At 47.2% G+C, this 17247-nt stretch overlaps 2 protein-coding genes across 8 annotated transcripts in view; one reads left to right on the top strand and one right to left on the bottom strand.

The window, feature by feature from the left end:
* The first annotated feature begins 319 nt into the window (after positions 1 to 319).
* On the top strand, positions 320 to 10739 carry LOC120237925 (AKT interacting protein). Of its 4 annotated transcripts, none has more exons than XM_039241464.1 (10): positions 320 to 410; positions 3499 to 3612; positions 5387 to 5592; positions 7651 to 7715; positions 7803 to 7903; positions 8389 to 8477; positions 8554 to 8652; positions 8751 to 8858; positions 9649 to 9709; positions 9874 to 10739. In XM_039241464.1, exons 2-10 carry the CDS (start codon positions 3571 to 3573, stop codon positions 9982 to 9984), a joined length of 882 nt encoding a protein of 293 aa, XP_039097395.1. In that variant the 5' UTR covers positions 320 to 410; positions 3499 to 3570; the 3' UTR covers positions 9985 to 10739. The 4 variants fall into 4 exon arrangements, with proteins under 4 accessions (XP_039097395.1, XP_039097375.1, XP_039097403.1 ...); XM_039241444.1 differs by lacking the exon at positions 320 to 410 and adding an exon at positions 514 to 605; XM_039241472.1 differs by lacking the exon at positions 320 to 410 and adding an exon at positions 514 to 605 and having other exon boundaries at positions 9877 to 10739.
* RBL2 (RB transcriptional corepressor like 2) overlaps positions 10728 to 17247 on the bottom strand; it is a 52331-nt gene continuing 45811 nt past the window's right edge. The window contains exons 21-23 of one of the 4 annotated variants that reach the window (XM_039241422.1): positions 16892 to 17056; positions 12004 to 12175; positions 10728 to 11855 (exon numbers count right to left, since the gene is read on the bottom strand). In XM_039241422.1, coding sequence (XP_039097353.1) covers positions 12005 to 12175; positions 16892 to 17056 — 336 coding nt within the window. In that variant the 3' untranslated portion in view covers positions 10728 to 11855; position 12004. Of the gene's footprint in view, positions 11856 to 12003; positions 12176 to 15099; positions 15961 to 16891; positions 17057 to 17247 lie in introns of those variants that run through there. The other 3 variants (XM_039241413.1, XM_039241405.1, XM_039241432.1) reach the window with 3 other exon arrangements.

Here is a 17247-nt window from a genome sequence, read left to right on the forward strand (position 1 = left end):
CCCTCGGAGCTCGTGGCTCCCCGAAAGGGGGGCTCACGCCACGGGCCCCGCCCGCCCGTCCGCAGGTCACGCTCGGCCCCACCCCGGCCCTGCCCCGGCCCTGCCCCGGCCCTAGCTTGGAAAGACCGCAGTCGCAACAGCCGCCCTAAAAGGCCGCAGTGACCACGCACTAGCCTGTGGGCGGGTCTCTATGATGACTGGCGGATGCCACGACCAATTACGCTCAAGTGCTTGTTTGTTTCCGCCCCCTCCCACCCACGGGGCCGATACTTCCGTGAAGGACAGTTCACTCCCAGCGCTGTTACGTAAGGGGAGGGTCCGGCGCTGCCCCACCCGAGAGGAGCAGATTTGATTGGTAGGACGGAGTGCTGTCGTCCTAACGCCCCCGGAAGAACGTCCCTGACGGACAGGTATGGGAGCCAGTTGGCGCCGGGAAGCTGAGCGGAAGCGTCCAGGCTCAGGGGCGTGGGGCAGGGGGCGGGGCCCGACACCCAGAGCAGGGCGGGGCGGGGAGTCGGCAGGGGCCGGGCTGGTGCTGCGGCCAGAGATGCTGTGGGGCCGCGACGGCACTCAGCTGCCGGGAGCATTGCGTTGAAAACGTCGAGGTGAGGTGCACTGCTTGCCCAGCTGCGGCGGGGGGGCCGTGAGGGCCGTGGAGTCCTTCAACCCGGGCCGCTAGGGTCCTCGGCCCGGCATTTGTCTGTCCTACCCCGTTCTCTGGACTCCGGAGCGACGGCGGCCGCGCTGGGACACGGGGGCGGGGCCGGGCACCTGTCTCTGTTTGCAGGCACCTGCTGCGCCGGCTGCCGCCGGCCTCGGCCCGGGGCTGGGGACTCTCCGGCTGCTAGGCAGGGAGGCAGGCCCGACCGGCTCGCCTCGTCTGCGTCCCGCCCTCTCCGCCTCCGTCCTGCGCTCTGGTTGGGGGTGGGGGGAGCCGTCCCCGAGCCCTGGAGGCCCTCAGCACCCCCCCGGAGGGGCTCGGGCCCGGCCTCGAGCTAGCTTCGAGGCTGGGACACGGCCCCTGCCTTGCATCACCTCGAGACAGGTTTGTCCGGATTCCGTGCGTGTGCAGAGATGGATTTCCGCCCCGGGCGAGGGTGCCCGTCCCGGCTGTCCGCAGGGAGCCGGGCCAGGGCCAGGGCCGGGGCTGTTTTCGTCTTTTCTCGGGGCCGTGCTTGGTCTCCTCTTAACGTGGAATTTAAAGCTGTTCGGGGTGATGTCTTAAGTTAGTGCCTATTTAGGGACCAAGGCACGTAGGAAAGCAGCCCCTTTCTCTAAGTTTTGGCTCATGTCACGTTCAGATCATTCGTACAGGTCCAAGATACTGATTTCTCAGCTTGTGACATAAAGGAAGACCGTGTGTTTGGTTCATATGGCCAGCATAGGAACCAGCAGAAATTTTCAAATTGTGTCCTAGGGCTTCCTTCCATTCGTGTCACTCCTGTTGGAAAATGCTGTACCGGGCCTGGGTAGACTAGACATCTAATAAACGGTGTAGGTATTCTCTAAAAGGGACTATATTTCCAGGCGATTATGCTGCTCTTGGAAACATTGGCAGCAGTAGAAAAGATTTTCAGCTTAAGGATAGGAGGCACTGGCGGCAAGTTTTGATTCTTAAAGGCACCGTCATAGAATCATTATGCGTTTAGACGTGGAAGGGACCATACAGGTGAATGATCCACCCCAATAAATTTACATTGTATCTTAACCGGAGGGCGTCCCCTGTTAAGTCAGATCCGTCCTAGATGACAGCGGGGTGCTGGACAGTACTCTGGATCTGAAAACCAGCGTTTTCACTTGGGTCAAAACAGGAACCTGCCAGCACACATTTCTGATGTCCCAACCATTTTCTTTTCTTTTTTTTTTTTTTTTAAATGTTTTATTTCTAGGAGAGAGAGAGAGAGACAGCGTGAGCAGGGGAGGGTCAGAGAGAGAGGGAGTCACAGACTGAAACAGGCTCCAGGCTCTGAGCTGGCAGTCAGCACAGAGCCCGATGCGGGGCTCGAACCCACGAACCGCGAGATCATGACCTAAGCGAAAGTCGGCCGCTTAACCGACTAAGCCACCCAGGCGCCCCGATGTCCCAACCATTTTCATCCGTGTCCTAGTCCCCTTTAGAGGCAGATTGGTGGAGCGCTCTCAGCAGTGTTGCTATTTATTGGATGTAAGTCAACAGGTTAGTGGAAGAACCAGGAGCCTCATTCCTTTGATTTAATTACCGGGTGGCATTATGTGGTGGAAAGGAAAACAGCAGTAATTGGCATCGGGGCGGTATGGGAGACTTGGCACTCACCTGTGGATATCGCTGGATTGTCATGAAACAAATTTTTGCTGTCCAGGACATGTGGTACATGATTCTCTGATGATGTGCTTCTTAGGAATTTGGTAGAATGTTGCAGAGTTCTGACCCTTTTGCCCTTCAGCCTTTCTGATGGGTGCGGGCAGGCTGGTGCCTACAGCAGAGACCCGCGTTAAACACAGCCGCGCCTGGGGAAGATCACCAGAACCCAGGAGCTGCTGTTCTTCAGCTTGGCTCACTGCTTTGTCCCTGCGTCTGCCTCGGTATTTTTAGTAAATGACCCACTGACTTTGTGACCTTTGAGGCATACTTTCTGGTCCATTACTTGAAGCTTTGCTGGAAGACTTGTTCAGGAGAGGACCCTCTACACTTCTCTGTGGCATGTCTGTTGGCAGCTCCTTCCGTGGGTGACCTGGCAGTTTCTACACTGGAAATAGCTGAAATAAACCATTTCTCGGGGGTGGTCCTGGCAGGACCCAGTTATCCCTCTCTGGCTTACATGCTCTGCCTTCTCTCTCTCTTATGTCTTTGGCTACTAGTTTTGCTGGGGAGAATCGTTTTGTACTGAAGACAACTCGTATAAGACACTGAAGCCAGCCCCCTTGCCTCCTTAGCTCCCCTAGCTGTGCACAGTGACAGGGCTGGGTAGGTGGGTACGGTGCCACCCCTGGCCCTCCCTGTAGCCCAGTGCCCGCGTGCGATGCCAGCAGCAGCTGTTATAGTCCAGCCGCACACTCTGCATTTTGGCACCAAAGCTCAACTGTACCGCTGAATATTCTGAATCCTGGCTGAGGACTCAGTACACAGATTGCCGTAGGCATTTGCAGGTGGGAAGGAGTAGCTCAGTCAAGCGTCCAGCTCTTGATTTTGGCTCAGAACATGATCCCAGGGTGGTGGGATCAGCGTGGATCCTGCTTCAGATTCTCTCCCCCTCTGCTCCTCCCCCCAGCCTCAAGTGCACGCACGCTCTCAAAAACATAAAATAAAAATAAAAGTGGGAAAGAAACTGGAGTCAGAAGAGGGAGGAAGGGGTATTAAAGAAACTTTCTGAAAACTTTTTTCCCCTAAGTTTTTATAACTGTCTACTATATGATGCTAGTCGAACTTCTGTTTAGAGTGTCAGATTCAGTTCTTAACTATCCTGGAATTCTTAACTGTTGGTGTTGGTATGTTTCTGTGTTTTCCCATCTCATTTTTAGGTAAGGCGACTTCTGAGGACCGAAGAGTTTGATGACACAGACCACTGAATTCCTTTGTTTGGAGTCCACGTTATGAACCCTTTCTGGAGTATGTCTGCAAGCTCTGTCCGCAAAGTAGGTGTAGTTGATAAATTTAGTGAGGAAACCTATTTGAGTCAAAGTAGAAATCAAAATAATTCGTACCGAGATTGCCTATAATCTTAACAAAATTACCTGGCTTTCCTGGTTTAGGTTGTACCTTTTTTTTTTTTTTTTAAGTTTAATATTTACTTATTTTTAGTAATCTCTGCTCCCACTGTGGGGCTCGAGCTCACAACCCCGAGATCAGGAGTCCCATGCTTTTCCCTCCCAGCCAGTCAGACGCCGCCACTAGGTTTCACTTTGAGAAGTAATGAGGTTGCTGATTAAAGTCAGTTTCTGAGACTGAGATCGCAGCTCAGATAGAAACCAATTCTGGTAATCAGAATTCTAAGATTATCTTGACTTTGGTTATGTTTCCACATGATGAAATTTGTGACACATGATTGTGGTAGTCTTTTTACCTAATCTGCGGGGTTCCATTAGAGGAGCCTTGAGAAAGACCTTTCCAATGCAGTCTACTCAGCCTTGAGGGCGCTGGTTTAATTTTTCCAAACAGAAGGTCTATTTTTAAATTGCAAGAACAGTACGTTTTACGAAAGCTTCGTGCAGACAAAAAGAGAAGGGCTGTATGCCCTAATTCCACCGCAGGAGACCACCACCATTAATCATCTTTTTTTCTGTGCAGATGATATCCATTTTTAATGTAGCTCATTAAAAAGCCTGTGGCTGTACTTGAGTCAGGGAAGGGCCTGTGAGGTGGTGGTTTAATCTCTAACTCATTTAGACCTAGATCTTTGACTGGCTGACAGTGTATGCTGACCACGCACACGCGGGTCCCGTCCATCAGAGCAGATCAGAATCAGCACGAGTGAGCATAGCGTCATTTGTTGTTTCGAAGCGAGGTGCTAACATCAGGTGGTGACTGGTTTCCTCCACCTGGACTGCTTGTTTTGAGCTGCTTTGCACCTGACCTTCTACAGCACCTAAGAGCCAGGGGACTTTCTAGCCTTGTACAGTTGTCTTTTGGCTAAGTAACCCCTTGCCCTCTTTTTGGGGTCCCCAGAAGAAGCCATTTCTTTCTGTTTCATGTAAATCCTGTAAATAAATATTGGCTTTATTGTTTTCATAGGATTTGTAGCTTTAAAAACATTTCCTGTTGCTTTAGCCTTCCTTCAGCTTTGATCTCCAATACTTGGCCTGCTCAGAGGACTTTCAAGTCACCTTGATCATGGTGCTGGAACGTCCTTGTGAAAGAGCCATTCCAGCTTTTAGGTCAAGGATAAAAAAACACATCACATGTACTTAAGAATCATGGTTTAAGAATCAGGGACACCTGGGTGGCTCAGTGGGTTAAGTGTCCGACTTTGGCTCAGGTCATGATCTCGCAGTTCATGGGTTCAAGCCCCGCGTCGGGCTCTGTACTGACAGCTAGCTCAGAGCCTGGAGCCTGTTTCAGATTCTACGTCTCCCTCTCTCTCTGACCCTCCCCTGCTCATGCTGTCTTTCTCTTTCAGGAAAAAAAAAAATCATATTAACAGGGGTGGCTGGTTGACTCAGTTGATTAAGTGTCTGACTCTTGATTTTGGCTCAGGTCATGATCTCACAGTTTGTGAGATTGAGCCCCACATTGGGCTCTATACTGACAGCACAGAGCCTGCTTGGGATTCTCTCCCCCTCTCTCTCTGACCACCGCCCCCCACTCTGACTCAGGCATGCTCTCTTTTCTCTCTCTCTCTCAAAATAAAAAAATAAACATTTAAAGAAAGAATCGTGCTAACAAATGTTCTTACCACTTCATCCTGAATAGCGATCAGACGGTGAAGAGAAGGCATTAACAGGGGACGTGGTAACCAGCCCTCCACGCACCGCTCCAAAGAAACAGCTACCTTGTATTCCCAAAAACGCTTTGCCCATCACTAAGCCTACATCCCCCGCACCAGCAGCACAGTCCACAAATGGCACCCATGCTTCTTACGGACCCTTCTACCTGGAATACTCTCTTCTTGCAGAATTGTAAGTGCTTAAACTATTTGGTTAATTTTTGAATGACTTTGAGGATGAAAATGAAAATTATCCTGGTGCACTCTGTAAATGGCTGTGTCATTGAATCTTAAAGCTCAAATGCATTACCTTCCAATATCAGGTAAATAAGATTTAAAGGCAAATGTGAGGGGGCGCCTGGGTGACTCAGTTAAGTGTCCGACTTTGGCTCAGGTCATCATCTCATGGCTCGTGAGTTCAAGCCCCACGTCAGGCTCTCTGCTGACAGCTCAGAGCCTGGAGCCTTCTGATCCTGTCTCCGTCTCTGCCCCTTCCCCGCTCATGCTTTCTCTCTTTCAAAAATAAATAAAACATTGAAAAAACATTTTTAAATAAGCAAAGGCAAATGTAGGCTTGCATTTCCATGTCTGTTTTGGAGAGCAAGAGGAAGAGACTAAGATTAAGCAGGTCAGGAACTGAGCAATTTGATCTTGGTGTTCCTTTGTATGAGGTGAGGAAGTCCCCTTCTGCACAGGCACTTGCAGAGAGCGGGACAGCGGAGGGCAGCGCTCCACTGTGCGCCACCTCGTAAAAGGCCTCCTGACAGACAGAGGAGAGGGTCCCAGTCAGGGGTTCAGAAGAGTCAGGTCAGGAAGTCCGACCTTAGGCATCAACGACTGAAGGAACTGGACCCGCTAGCTTAGAGAAAACTTAGAACGTCCTTGGTAACGCTGCCTTCGGGTATTTGAAGGCCTGTCATTAGAGAGGGGGTTTGAGTTCTGCTGTGTGACCCACGATGGCAGAAGTCGGCAGTCACAGGGGAGTTACAAAGATTGGGGCTTCGGGCAGGTAAGAACCTCTGGGTCGCACACGGCTGTCAGGGGAGGAGAGGGGCGCTGGCCGCGCCTGGCCCGCCGCAGGGGCTCCCACGGCGCTGGGTCCGCGCATGTGTTCCCCGGGCCCAGGTGTGGAGAATGAGTTCTTCACCTCTGTCATTTTAAGTCATTTTAAGTCCCTTTGTACAGCGTCCCCAGGCATTCCCTCACGGTCCTCGTGCCGTCACGGTCAGAGGGTCTGAGGCCCCAGTGCAGTTGGCAGAGTGGGATCCGGGGACAGTGGTCCCTTCAGCTTTATAATGGAGGCCTTGTGTCTGAGGCCGGGCAGCGGGCAGGACAGGCTCCTATTGTGGCCTCAAATCTGCGCGGCCTCATGGTGGCACAGGCATCTGCCAGCCCTGCTGCTGCTGACGTGCTGACATTTCAGTGACTTAAAAATGGAGAAACGACTCAAAAATGTGAATACAGAAGTGTGACGGCAAGTAGGTAATAAGAACAGTCGGCTAGGGTCTAAACGTTGCTTCTCTAACAAAATTGGGGCTTGGCGGGTTCCACACGTTTCAAGGCCCTGGGTCAGCGTCCCTCCTCAGGACGCCCTGGGCCAGCGTCCTTCAGGGTCCGGTCCCTGCCGTCCTTCCTCAGGCTCCCCGGAGAGCCAGCCCCGCCGCTGGCCGCGCACGGTCTTCCCTCGCCGCAGCGCCCGCACCGGGGCCGGGCTGTGGGGGCCCCGCTGCCTGCCTTCCCCGAGGACCCCGCACGGCCCCCTGCCACACCGACGGGGGTCCGGGCCTCGGTGACGGCAAGCCCGTGCGATTTTTATTCTTAATTACCTACAGCTGTGTTTCAGGTGGCTTTTAACCGTGTGTGGGTGAAATCTGTTGTCCACAGTCACAAAAGCATTTACCCAAAATCTAGTGCCCCGTTCAGCACTACCTACTGGCCGGTTTCCAAGATGATGTTTTGGGAAACTTGGCTTCTGGGAGGAAAACTTGATTCTCTGTGTACCTGTTTGGCTTGAATCCCCGAGTCCGGGGCCCGCAGCGGCTCCGTGTGTCTCTGTGAGCTCGAGTTATAAAGCTGGGCTGGGCGGTGGACCACAGGCCGGGCCACGGGCCACCGCGGTGACGTGGCTTGTGTGTCAGGCATCTGCTGCCCCTCGAGGGGCTCCTCCTACCCTCGAAAAGCGAGTGGAGCGTCGTCCGACCCACGGATGCCGTTTCCCTCCACGCGGCTCACCGTTCTGCTTCCGTTTCAGCACCTTGGTTGTGAAACAGAAGCTGCCGGGGGTCTACGTACAGCCGTCCTACCGCTCCGCGTTAAGTAAGGAGGACTCTCTCTTAATATTTAGCGGCTCTGGTGCCTCTGACACAAACTTAGGCCTCAACTGTTTCTTATTTTTTACTACAGTGTGGTTTGGAGTAATATTCATACGGCATGGACTGTATCAGGACGGTGTATTTAAGTTTACAGTCTACATCCCTGATAACTACCCAGACGGTGACTGCCCCGTAAGTAAGGAATCCAGTCTGCCTTCGTTTGTTGGGGCCAAGGCGGGGGCTTTAAGGGCTGGCAGGATTTCTTGGCTCTTTTTCCTGAGCTCATGATTTTAGGATTTCAGTTTCCTAAAAGGTGATGTCTGCCTGGTCATCTTTCAAGGGAATTTTTGTGCCTCGTTGTTCTCTTTTGCCATGCCGGCCCCTGCCCTGAGCTTCCCTTGTTTCTCTGCGCAGGGCGCGCAAGGGAGGCTGGGAGCCAGGCCGCGGCACCGACCGTGTGCGTGGCGGCCAGCGTGCTGGAGCACAGCGACCTTGCCCCACCCTTAGTTGCAAAGTAGAGTCTTACAGGAAAATGGTGGAGGTTGTTAAGCATCCCTGTTGAGGCAGCCGACTTAAAACAACACGACTGCCTTGCCTGCGGCTCCCTGTACAGCTGTCTCTATGGGTCTAATAGGCTCCTTGCTTCCATTAAAGGACGCGTCTCTCTTTACATACAGCGCTTGGTGTTCGACATTCCCGTCTTTCACCCGCTGGTCGAGCCCACCTCAGGTGAACTGGATGTGAAGAGAGCGTTTGCAAAATGGAGGTTAGTAAGTAAGTGTTTACTTTGGCGATCCAGGTCAGCAAGGGGATGCCTCGTAACCATACGTGTCTCTCTCCAGGCGGAACCATAATCATATTTGGCAAGTTTTAATGTATGCACGGAGAGTTTTCTACAAGATCGATACAGCAAGCCCCCTGAACCCAGAGGCTGCAGTACTGTATGTTACTTTGCTATTTGTTAGTTATTTCAGATACATTTAAAGATGCAGCGAAGTAGATTATGTTGGTGACTTTTCGATTTAAACTTTTGACACAGGTATGAAAAGGACGTTCAGCTTTTCAAAAGTAAAGTGGTTGACAGTGTTAAGATGTGCACTGCCCGTCTGTTCGACCAGCCTAAAATAGAAGACCCCTACGCAATCAGGTAAGTGGTACGTGATCTAGATCAATTGCGCTTTGCCGTCCTGTACTCCTGTTTTCCAGGTGGTTTCCAGAATGGGTTTAAAGGGAAAGTGTAATCTGTTAGCCTACAACCTGTACAATTTGTTGGCAACTCGATTTCTGATACCTCTTGGGATTTCCCTTAAACAGAAAGCTTTACATCGACTGGAAAATTGTGCCAATAGTTAGCTCTTTAGTGACTTTGATTTCCTAAGAATCTCTGTAATGAGCTCATTCAAATCCAGACTTTTCTTTTTGGGTGGCAGTTTTAGCTGGAGCGCAACTGCCATATCCCCACTGACATTCAGATTTGGGGAAAGGGAGGGACTGAATCGTATAAATCGTGTGTTCCTTTCGCACTACGATACCTGGTCGTGAAGTGTCTGACATTGAGAACTGAGGAGTTGCTGATTTCGCTCTTTGACAACAGATATGCTGGGAAGACCGCGGAGCACCGTGGTTAAGGGCTTGTGCTCTGCAGACACACTGGGTTTTGTGCCTCCTGGCTTGGGTGACCCAGTTCTTCCCCTGTAGACAATACTACTTCAGGGGTGGCCGAGAGGCTGAGATGAGCAAACCCACGTAAGGTGCTCTGTAAGGGACAGTTATCCTGTGAGAGAATCGTGAGGATGGACCTCTGAAACATACATGTTTGACAAATGGATCATTGTTCCTTGTCAAGTTTTGTTAAGGGGACTGCCTTCAGTATAAAAAAATGGGTATTCTGCATATTTAGTAAACCAAAGCGGCTTAGTGTTCTTCTCTTCCTTAAGCTTTTCTCCGTGGAATCCTTCTGTACACGATGAGGCCAGAGAGAAGATGCTGACTCAGAAGGTAAGTACATAACCAGTTTGGAATAGTGAACTGTTTCCTTTCTGAAAGGTCTTCACTGGAGACTGCTCATTATATAGACAAGTTAACTTTTTGGGAACTGGAGATTCAGGCATGGGACAAACTCCTCAGTTGTATTTTTGATGTCTGTTCTTGATTATGCCTAGAAGAAGCCTGAAGAACAGCACAACAAAAGTGTTCACGTTGCGGGCCTGTCATGGGTAAAGCCTGGTTCGGTGCAACCTTTCAGTAAAGAAGAGAAGACGGTAGCCACTTAAGCGCTGGTGAATCTGGTGCCCCGTGCGCTTTCCTGCCGGACGCGGGCCTGCTGAGGGCTGAGCGGTGGCAGAGGGCCGCCGGAAGAGTAAAACTGTGCGAGCAGGGACTGCTGTCCGTGTGTCCGTGGATGCTTAGGTTCTAACAGCACGTTTTGGAAACCTCTCTCTAAGTAATGCGTTACTTCTGTCAGAAGTGTCTTTAGGGTAGGTCAGTACTCCAAATTCTTGGGGACCTCGAGGCTGAAGTATTTTCTGAATATAATGCTACAGGTAAGTCACATTCATTTACGCGAATAGAGTAGACAGTTGGGCGCACCGTCCGGTGACGTCACCCCCGTGCTTTCAGTTGTCCGTAAGTTAGGACGCGGGAGGGGAGGGGGAGAGCGAGCAGGTTCCGGAGCTCATTCGCACTTGTAAGGAAGTGGGAGACCGGAGCCTCCGTGTTCAGCCTGCTGTCCACCGATGTCCCAGCCCCCGGCTGCAGCGAGGCATGTGTTAGGTGAGGGGGAAGAAAGCAGAATGCTGGCTCGTGGTGATCCGCTTGGTTTTTTTTAAACAAATTACTTACTGTATTTTTATGGCAGGAGGGAGAAAAAGTGTTAAAACGGTTTCTAATGAAGTCAGGTATTTAAGTGGTGAATGACTAATGTGTTTTGTAGAAACAAAATAAACCAATAAATGATGGTTCTTTGTCATTTATGCAGGACACTAGCTACCCCTTTCTCCATGTAACTAAACAAAGATTAATTTATAAATGCTTTATTGAAAAATACACTTATTTTCATATAAAATTACAGTAGCAGTAAGTATCTTGAGAGGTTTTATAAATATTTTTGCAGACCACTATTCTAACTGAACAGTGTAAGTTCCATATTTCTTTCAGAGCAATATGAAGTTACCCAGTAACTTGGTTCATACTGATTCAATTTACAATTGAATTTTCTCCCTAATAAGATTATTCATTCGACTTTAAAACTGCTGGAACGATAGTGATTAATAAAGGTTTATATAGATAATTCAACAATTGTTAAATAACCTTTCTAATTTTTATAAATGGTACTATGTACTAATAAAAACCTAAATTCGCCAACCTATTTTTTAAACTGCCAGAAACACACCCAAAGAGATTTTAGATTTATCACCTTAATAGACACGTGTCTTTCAGGGTAACTACCTCCTACAGAAGAGGTCAGAAGTTTCCATATTCCCTTAATTCACCTTGATTTAAAATCTTTACTCAGCCAACGATCCCTATGAACAACAAAACACCGGAGAATTAAAAACACATGCCCAAAGGTGGCTACTGGGGCTTTAACAGTTTAAAAAAAGTACAAAAGCATCAAAGATGATAATATTGCATGTTTAGCCTGGAAGTTTTGTACTTAATAAAGTTCACATTGTAGAAAGTGCCATCGCAAATATACAGCAAAATCTGGGTTACAAAACCATGCTTTTTACAGCCCTAAAGTGCCACTTCTTATACAAGTTCACTCACACATTGCACACCAAACAGCCCAGCGCTTCCCGCACTACCACACCTAACGGGGAGAGGGAACCATGACACCGAGGGACCAGGATGCTGGGGCTCGAGCCTGGGCCCCCCGAGCGGGGCTCCTGCCCTTACTCTCGCGCAGGAACGCAAACCCTCCCACAGCTACCAGACGTTCGGGGACAAACACCTAAGTAAGTTTCTGTCCTGCGTGTCACGCCGCCGGTGGGAATGAACGAAACACAGTCCCTCTGCTGCAGCACAGCCACAGACCTCTGACACACAGGCGTGAGCACGCTCTGTCCTCCGCAGCTCTTGCGAAAGCTTTGCCGAAGAGTTAAGAAATCCACGTCCGGATTCTAAGCAGCCTTGATGGCAAGCACTGAGCGGTAGGAAAAAGGCAGCTGGGATGAGTAGAAATACCCAGAGGGCCCTGGAAGGTTAGGGAAAGAGCCCCGCACTCGAGCATGCATTAAACGGTGCTGCCGGGCAGGGTTTGCGAAAAGGCCGCTTCCACACAGCTGACTAACCTCAGTGAGAACTTCGGTCGTTAGCTACATCTTGGAGACGGCGTAATAAGGCAGAATGATTTTCTGGACAAATTCTTTTTGCAGGTGATTCACTTCCATCTTCCAAGAGAATCCCTCTCTTTTTGGTTGGAGTCTCTCCTGTCCGTATCATACTGTTAATTTCTCTCAGTCTCTATGGGCGGCGGGGGGGGGGGGGGAGAAAGGAAACTGTAAAACGCTAATAAACATCATGCAGTGTTCAGTCCAAGAACCTCGAATGAAGAATTTACCTTCAAGAGGATGAACCTCTCTATAAAGAAAAGAACCAAGTCCTAAATCCTTCCGATTTCACTCCTCAGCTGGCTGACACTCCTACCTGGGCTGGAGGGCAGAGCGGTTCTATTTTGGGCAAGCCCCAGGGGTGATTCTGATGTACACTTTGCCAAAAGTGAGAGGCTGCAACTTGGTGATTCTGTGTGTGTGTGTGTGTTTATAGTAGTTGTGGAGCGCCAACTTGCTGTGCCCTAGTCAACTCCCTGTAACTCCATTGTCCTTTTAAAAAAAATAGTGTAATTTTACACTGTATTATGCCTTTTTTCAGTCCACGGCTACTCATTTAGCGGCTGTTCTCAACTGGAATTTCGCAGGACAAGTCTTTCCTCCCTAAGGCATCCATTGTAGGTAATTTGTTAGTGTGATCTAGAAGGTACTAGGTATTTTTCATCCTTGGGAGGACTGAGAAGAGCAGGCAAATTATTTTCCGTGTTCTGTGGTGAACATGAGGAGCCCTGACTGAGAGGATCTGCCGGGTGCTAGAGAGCCTGGACCGACACAGTGTGCCTTCAGCGTGGTTTCTCCACAGGCCCAAAGGTCAGTTAGCACGTTATTTTCTAGTAGTTTGGTGGTTACAGATCCTTTTCTCCCATGCTACTTCATTCCATGTTTCCTTATGGAAAATATACTCCGGTTATTCACCTGTGTTTATTACAGGAAATCTCAAACAGGAAGGTAGGGAGGAGAGTGTAATGAAATTACACTCCCAAGACCATTACCCTACTTCACCAGTTTTGGCCAGTCTGACTTGACCTGTACCCTCATTCAGACTGTTTTAAAGCTAATCCTAGGCCTATTGTATTCGTAATACTTTATTCTGAGCACATTTTTCTGAATTTTAAAATCACCAGTGTTCTTTATTAGCATATGCACCTTCTCACCTTCTCAAATCTTAACCATCTTAATAAGAAAGCTCTCTTTTGACTTCTGCCCCCTTACGTTCCTAATCTCTTGGTCTGCAGTTTACTTGAATATTCCTTAAATTGTTAACTGTATAAATGTTATTTGTATATAATGAATATATCGTTATGGGATATATATTACAGTGTACAACTGTATAACATAATATACATAAGACATACCATACACTAATACATATTGTACATTAGTGTTAATTACATATAATTTATATACAAGACCCAGTATCTTACACATCACAATTTATACAATATGTACATATTTAAAACGTGAATAAATTCTTATTCTAAAAAAATTCATTCAGCATATGCCTAGATTTCTTGTCTTCACCACCAGGATAACTACTGTTCTCTTTCATTCACTGAACAAACCGGGCTACTGGGTAGCCTTCAGCTCTTGGGAATGCTCTCAATACAAATGTAATATTGTGTATTAAGTGGGGTTTTTTTTGCAAAAAACTGAAATCGTGTATTTTACATGCTGTTTGGAATATTCAGTCAACATTTCACCTTTGATCTTCCCATATTAGTATATATGCATCACATCTCTTTAACTGCTATACAGTATGGTATGTCTGTATCCGAGTTTAATTTCCTACTGATGTATTATTTCCTCCCAACTGTTTAACATAAGCAATGTAATAATATTCAACAGGCTGTACCAATCCACTGAAACCGCCTTGACAGGTATCACTAATGACTCCCAATCACGCTAATTATCTTGTGTGGTATTTTAGAATTCCTTTCTCATGGCTGTGTAAATGTTAGGATAGTACAGGTTGGTTCTAGACTCAAGGTACTTTTTTTTAAAGTTTATTTTTTGTGGGGGGAGAGGGGGAAAGGGAGAGAAGGGGGTAAAGAGAGAGCATGACACCTAAGCAGGCTCCACACCATTAGCATGGAGCCCAATATGGGGCTCAAACTCACATCGTGAGATGGTGACCCACTGAAGTCAGACGGTTAACCAACTGACTCAAGGTACTTCTGATCTCAGCTCTTGTCTATTGAATCATCATGACAAATGTGTCTTCAATCAGTAGTCTAATTTTGCTGTTATTTTTTGGAGAAACTCGTAATTCTGTGCTAAATTTTTTTTTAACTTTTGCAGGTGGTGGTAGGACTGAAAGACACCGATCTAGGTGCTTAACGTAACTTTTTTTTTTGCACAAAATGCCATTTTTTAAAGCTTTACATACAAAAATTCACCCTTCTAAAGTGTATACTTCTGCATGTTTTCAGAAACACACACAATCCTCTAACTACAATAAAGAAGTTTCTTTGTTCCAAAAACTTCCCACACTGCTAGTTAAGCTCCTCCCACACAAACGATGATGTTCCCTGTACCTATAGTTTTGCCTTTTCCAGAACGTCACAGAAGTGAAACCCTATAATAAGTGGCCTACTGAATCTAGTATTTTTCACTTATGCACCAGTGCATCTGAGGTTCATTTATATTGCTGAGTTTATCAGTACTTTATTCCCCTTTATGGCAAAGTCGTGGCCCGTTATCGGGTGTGCCACAGGCCTGTCTGTCCAGCTGACGGACACGTGGGTTGTCTCCCACTTTTTGGCAAGTAGGAATAGTCCTAAACTTTCATGTACATGTTTCTGTATGAACCTTAGGTAAAATAAACACCCAGAAGTGAAATTACTGGTTCTGTGGTGAGGCGTTTGCCAAGTACACTGGCTCTGCTATATCCTTTCGCACTCCCACCGGCAGTATGGAAGTTTCCATTGTTCCACGTCTCTGCCAGAATCTGTGACTGTCACTTTTTATATTTTAGCCATTCTAATAGGCATGTAATGGGTGAAACGTGTTCAGATCTTTTGCCCAGTTTTAAATTTGATTAGTTTGTTTTCCTTTTGAATTTTGAGAATCCTTTATGTTTTGTAGATACAGGTAAGAGGTTTGTAAAGTTTTCTCCTGGTTTGTGGCTTTTTGCTGTGTTTCAAAAAGCAGAAATTTTTAATTCTGATGAAATCCAATTTATCAGTCGTTTGTGGATTGTGCTTTTGATGCTGTTATCTAAGAAATCGTTGTGTAAACCATGTTCACAAAGATTTTGTTCTCCTATGGTTTCTTCTAGAACTTTCATAAGTTTTACATTTAGGTCTGTGGTCCATTTTGAGTCATTTTTGGATCTGGCTGCACAGTACGGATGCAGGTTTACTATTATTATTGTGTGTGGTTATCCAGTCATTTAGCACCATCTGCTGAAAAGGCTGTCCTTTCTCCACTAAGTTACTTTTGCACCTTGGTGACAATCTGTAGAGCATTTATGTACGGTCTGTTTTTGGGTTTTATTCTCTTCTGTCGCTCTGTATGTCTCTCCTTTTACCAACACCACGCTGTCTTGGGTAACCACAGCTTTAGAGTAAGTCTTGAAATCAGAGAATGTAAGTCTTCTGAATTTTTCAGAATGGTTTTAATAATTCTAGTTCCTTTGCATTTTCATATATATTTGGGAACCAGTTTGCTAACTTACACAAATAATTCTGGGATGTTGACAGGAATTGGGTTGAATTGATAGATCAAGTCGAAGAAAACAGACGTCTCGAAAATGTCATCCAATTCATGAACATGATATTTCTCCATGTTCTCAGCCTTTCTTTCACCAGCGTTCTGTAGTTCTCGGGATATGAGTCTTGTACATCTTTTGTCAAGACTTACCCCAAAGAAGTTTTTAATGTTATGGTGCTTTAGAAAATTTCTACTTCTCACTTGTTGCTAGGATACAGAAGTAAATTAGATTTTTGTATATTAGTCCTAGAAGCCTTGCTAATCTTACTGGTTCCACTAACATTTTTTAGATTTTGTGATTTTTCTAAGGAGACAGCTTTATTTCCTTCTTTTCAGTCTACTCCCTTGCATACGGTTATAATGTTGAATAGGAGTGGTGAGCAGGTATCTTTGCCTTGTCCCTGATCTTCATAGTGGACAACTGGGTTGCCTGGGTGGCTCAGTTGTTAATAAGCAACTTACTCTTGGTTTCAGCTCGGGCCATCATCTCATGGTTTGTTGGACTGAGCCCCACATCAGGCTCTGTGCTGACACTGCAGAGCCTGCTTGGGATTCTCTCTCTCTCTCTCTCTCTCTCTCTCTCTCCCCCTCCCTCCCCCTGTCCCTTCCACATTCTCTCTTTCAAAATAAATACACTTAAAAAATTAGTAACTTAGAAGGCATTCAGTCACTATTTTTTTTAAGCATGATGGTAGCTGTAGATTTTGTTAGAATGTATTCCTAGCACAGCGCACTGTGCACAGCGTCCAGTGCTGCTCTTGGACACAGACGCTACCTGTCCCAGAAACATTCAATAATCAGGTCAGAAATCAAAGTTTTCTGAACGAAAATTTAGAATTTTAGAATGGAGTAAAAATCCCCAAACTCCAGATTTACAGCAGAGTGAACTGTAAATAAATAAGGGATTTAGATTTATTTTCATCCCTTTCTTTTCCTATTTCCAGTTTTCATATTCCAGTTCCTTTTCCTATTAGCCCCTCCTTCCAACCCCTGATTTCTGCTCTGCTGGGACTTACTGGTCACTTCTCCCTGGTCGTTCCCATCACTCATGAGAGTACTGAGTGTTTCCCATCAACCCCGGTTCTAGCATCTTAGGAATCTGGGGACTAGTAATGGCCAGGATTTATGTTAGGCTCACCTTTGAAGGACTGTTGCTGAAGTAGTAGAAAATCTTTTCTCTAGGAGAAAGCATTGTTTCATTTTTATGTGGAGAAATGTAGATGGGATGATTTTGAGACAGCTGTATCCGGCGAGGGGAGCCTGTCCTTACAAATGGGTAGGGGGAGAGAGGAGGAGCATCCATCTGTTTGGGAGAAAAAAAGTCAGCATTCCTAAGAAAGGTAACGAAACTTCTAAACAGGTATTTTTTGTGAAAATGGTTATTTAAAACAATTTTTAATGTTTATTTTTGAGAGAAACAGCGAGTGAGGGAGGGTTAGAGAGAGGGGGACACGGAATCTGAAGCAGGCTCTAGGCTCTGAGCTGTCAGCACGG

This window comes from Hyaena hyaena, unplaced genomic scaffold (assembly GCF_003009895.1).
Source record: "Hyaena hyaena isolate Hyena2069 unplaced genomic scaffold, ASM300989v1 scaffold_7, whole genome shotgun sequence".
Classification (NCBI taxonomy): domain Eukaryota; kingdom Metazoa; phylum Chordata; class Mammalia; order Carnivora; family Hyaenidae; genus Hyaena; species Hyaena hyaena.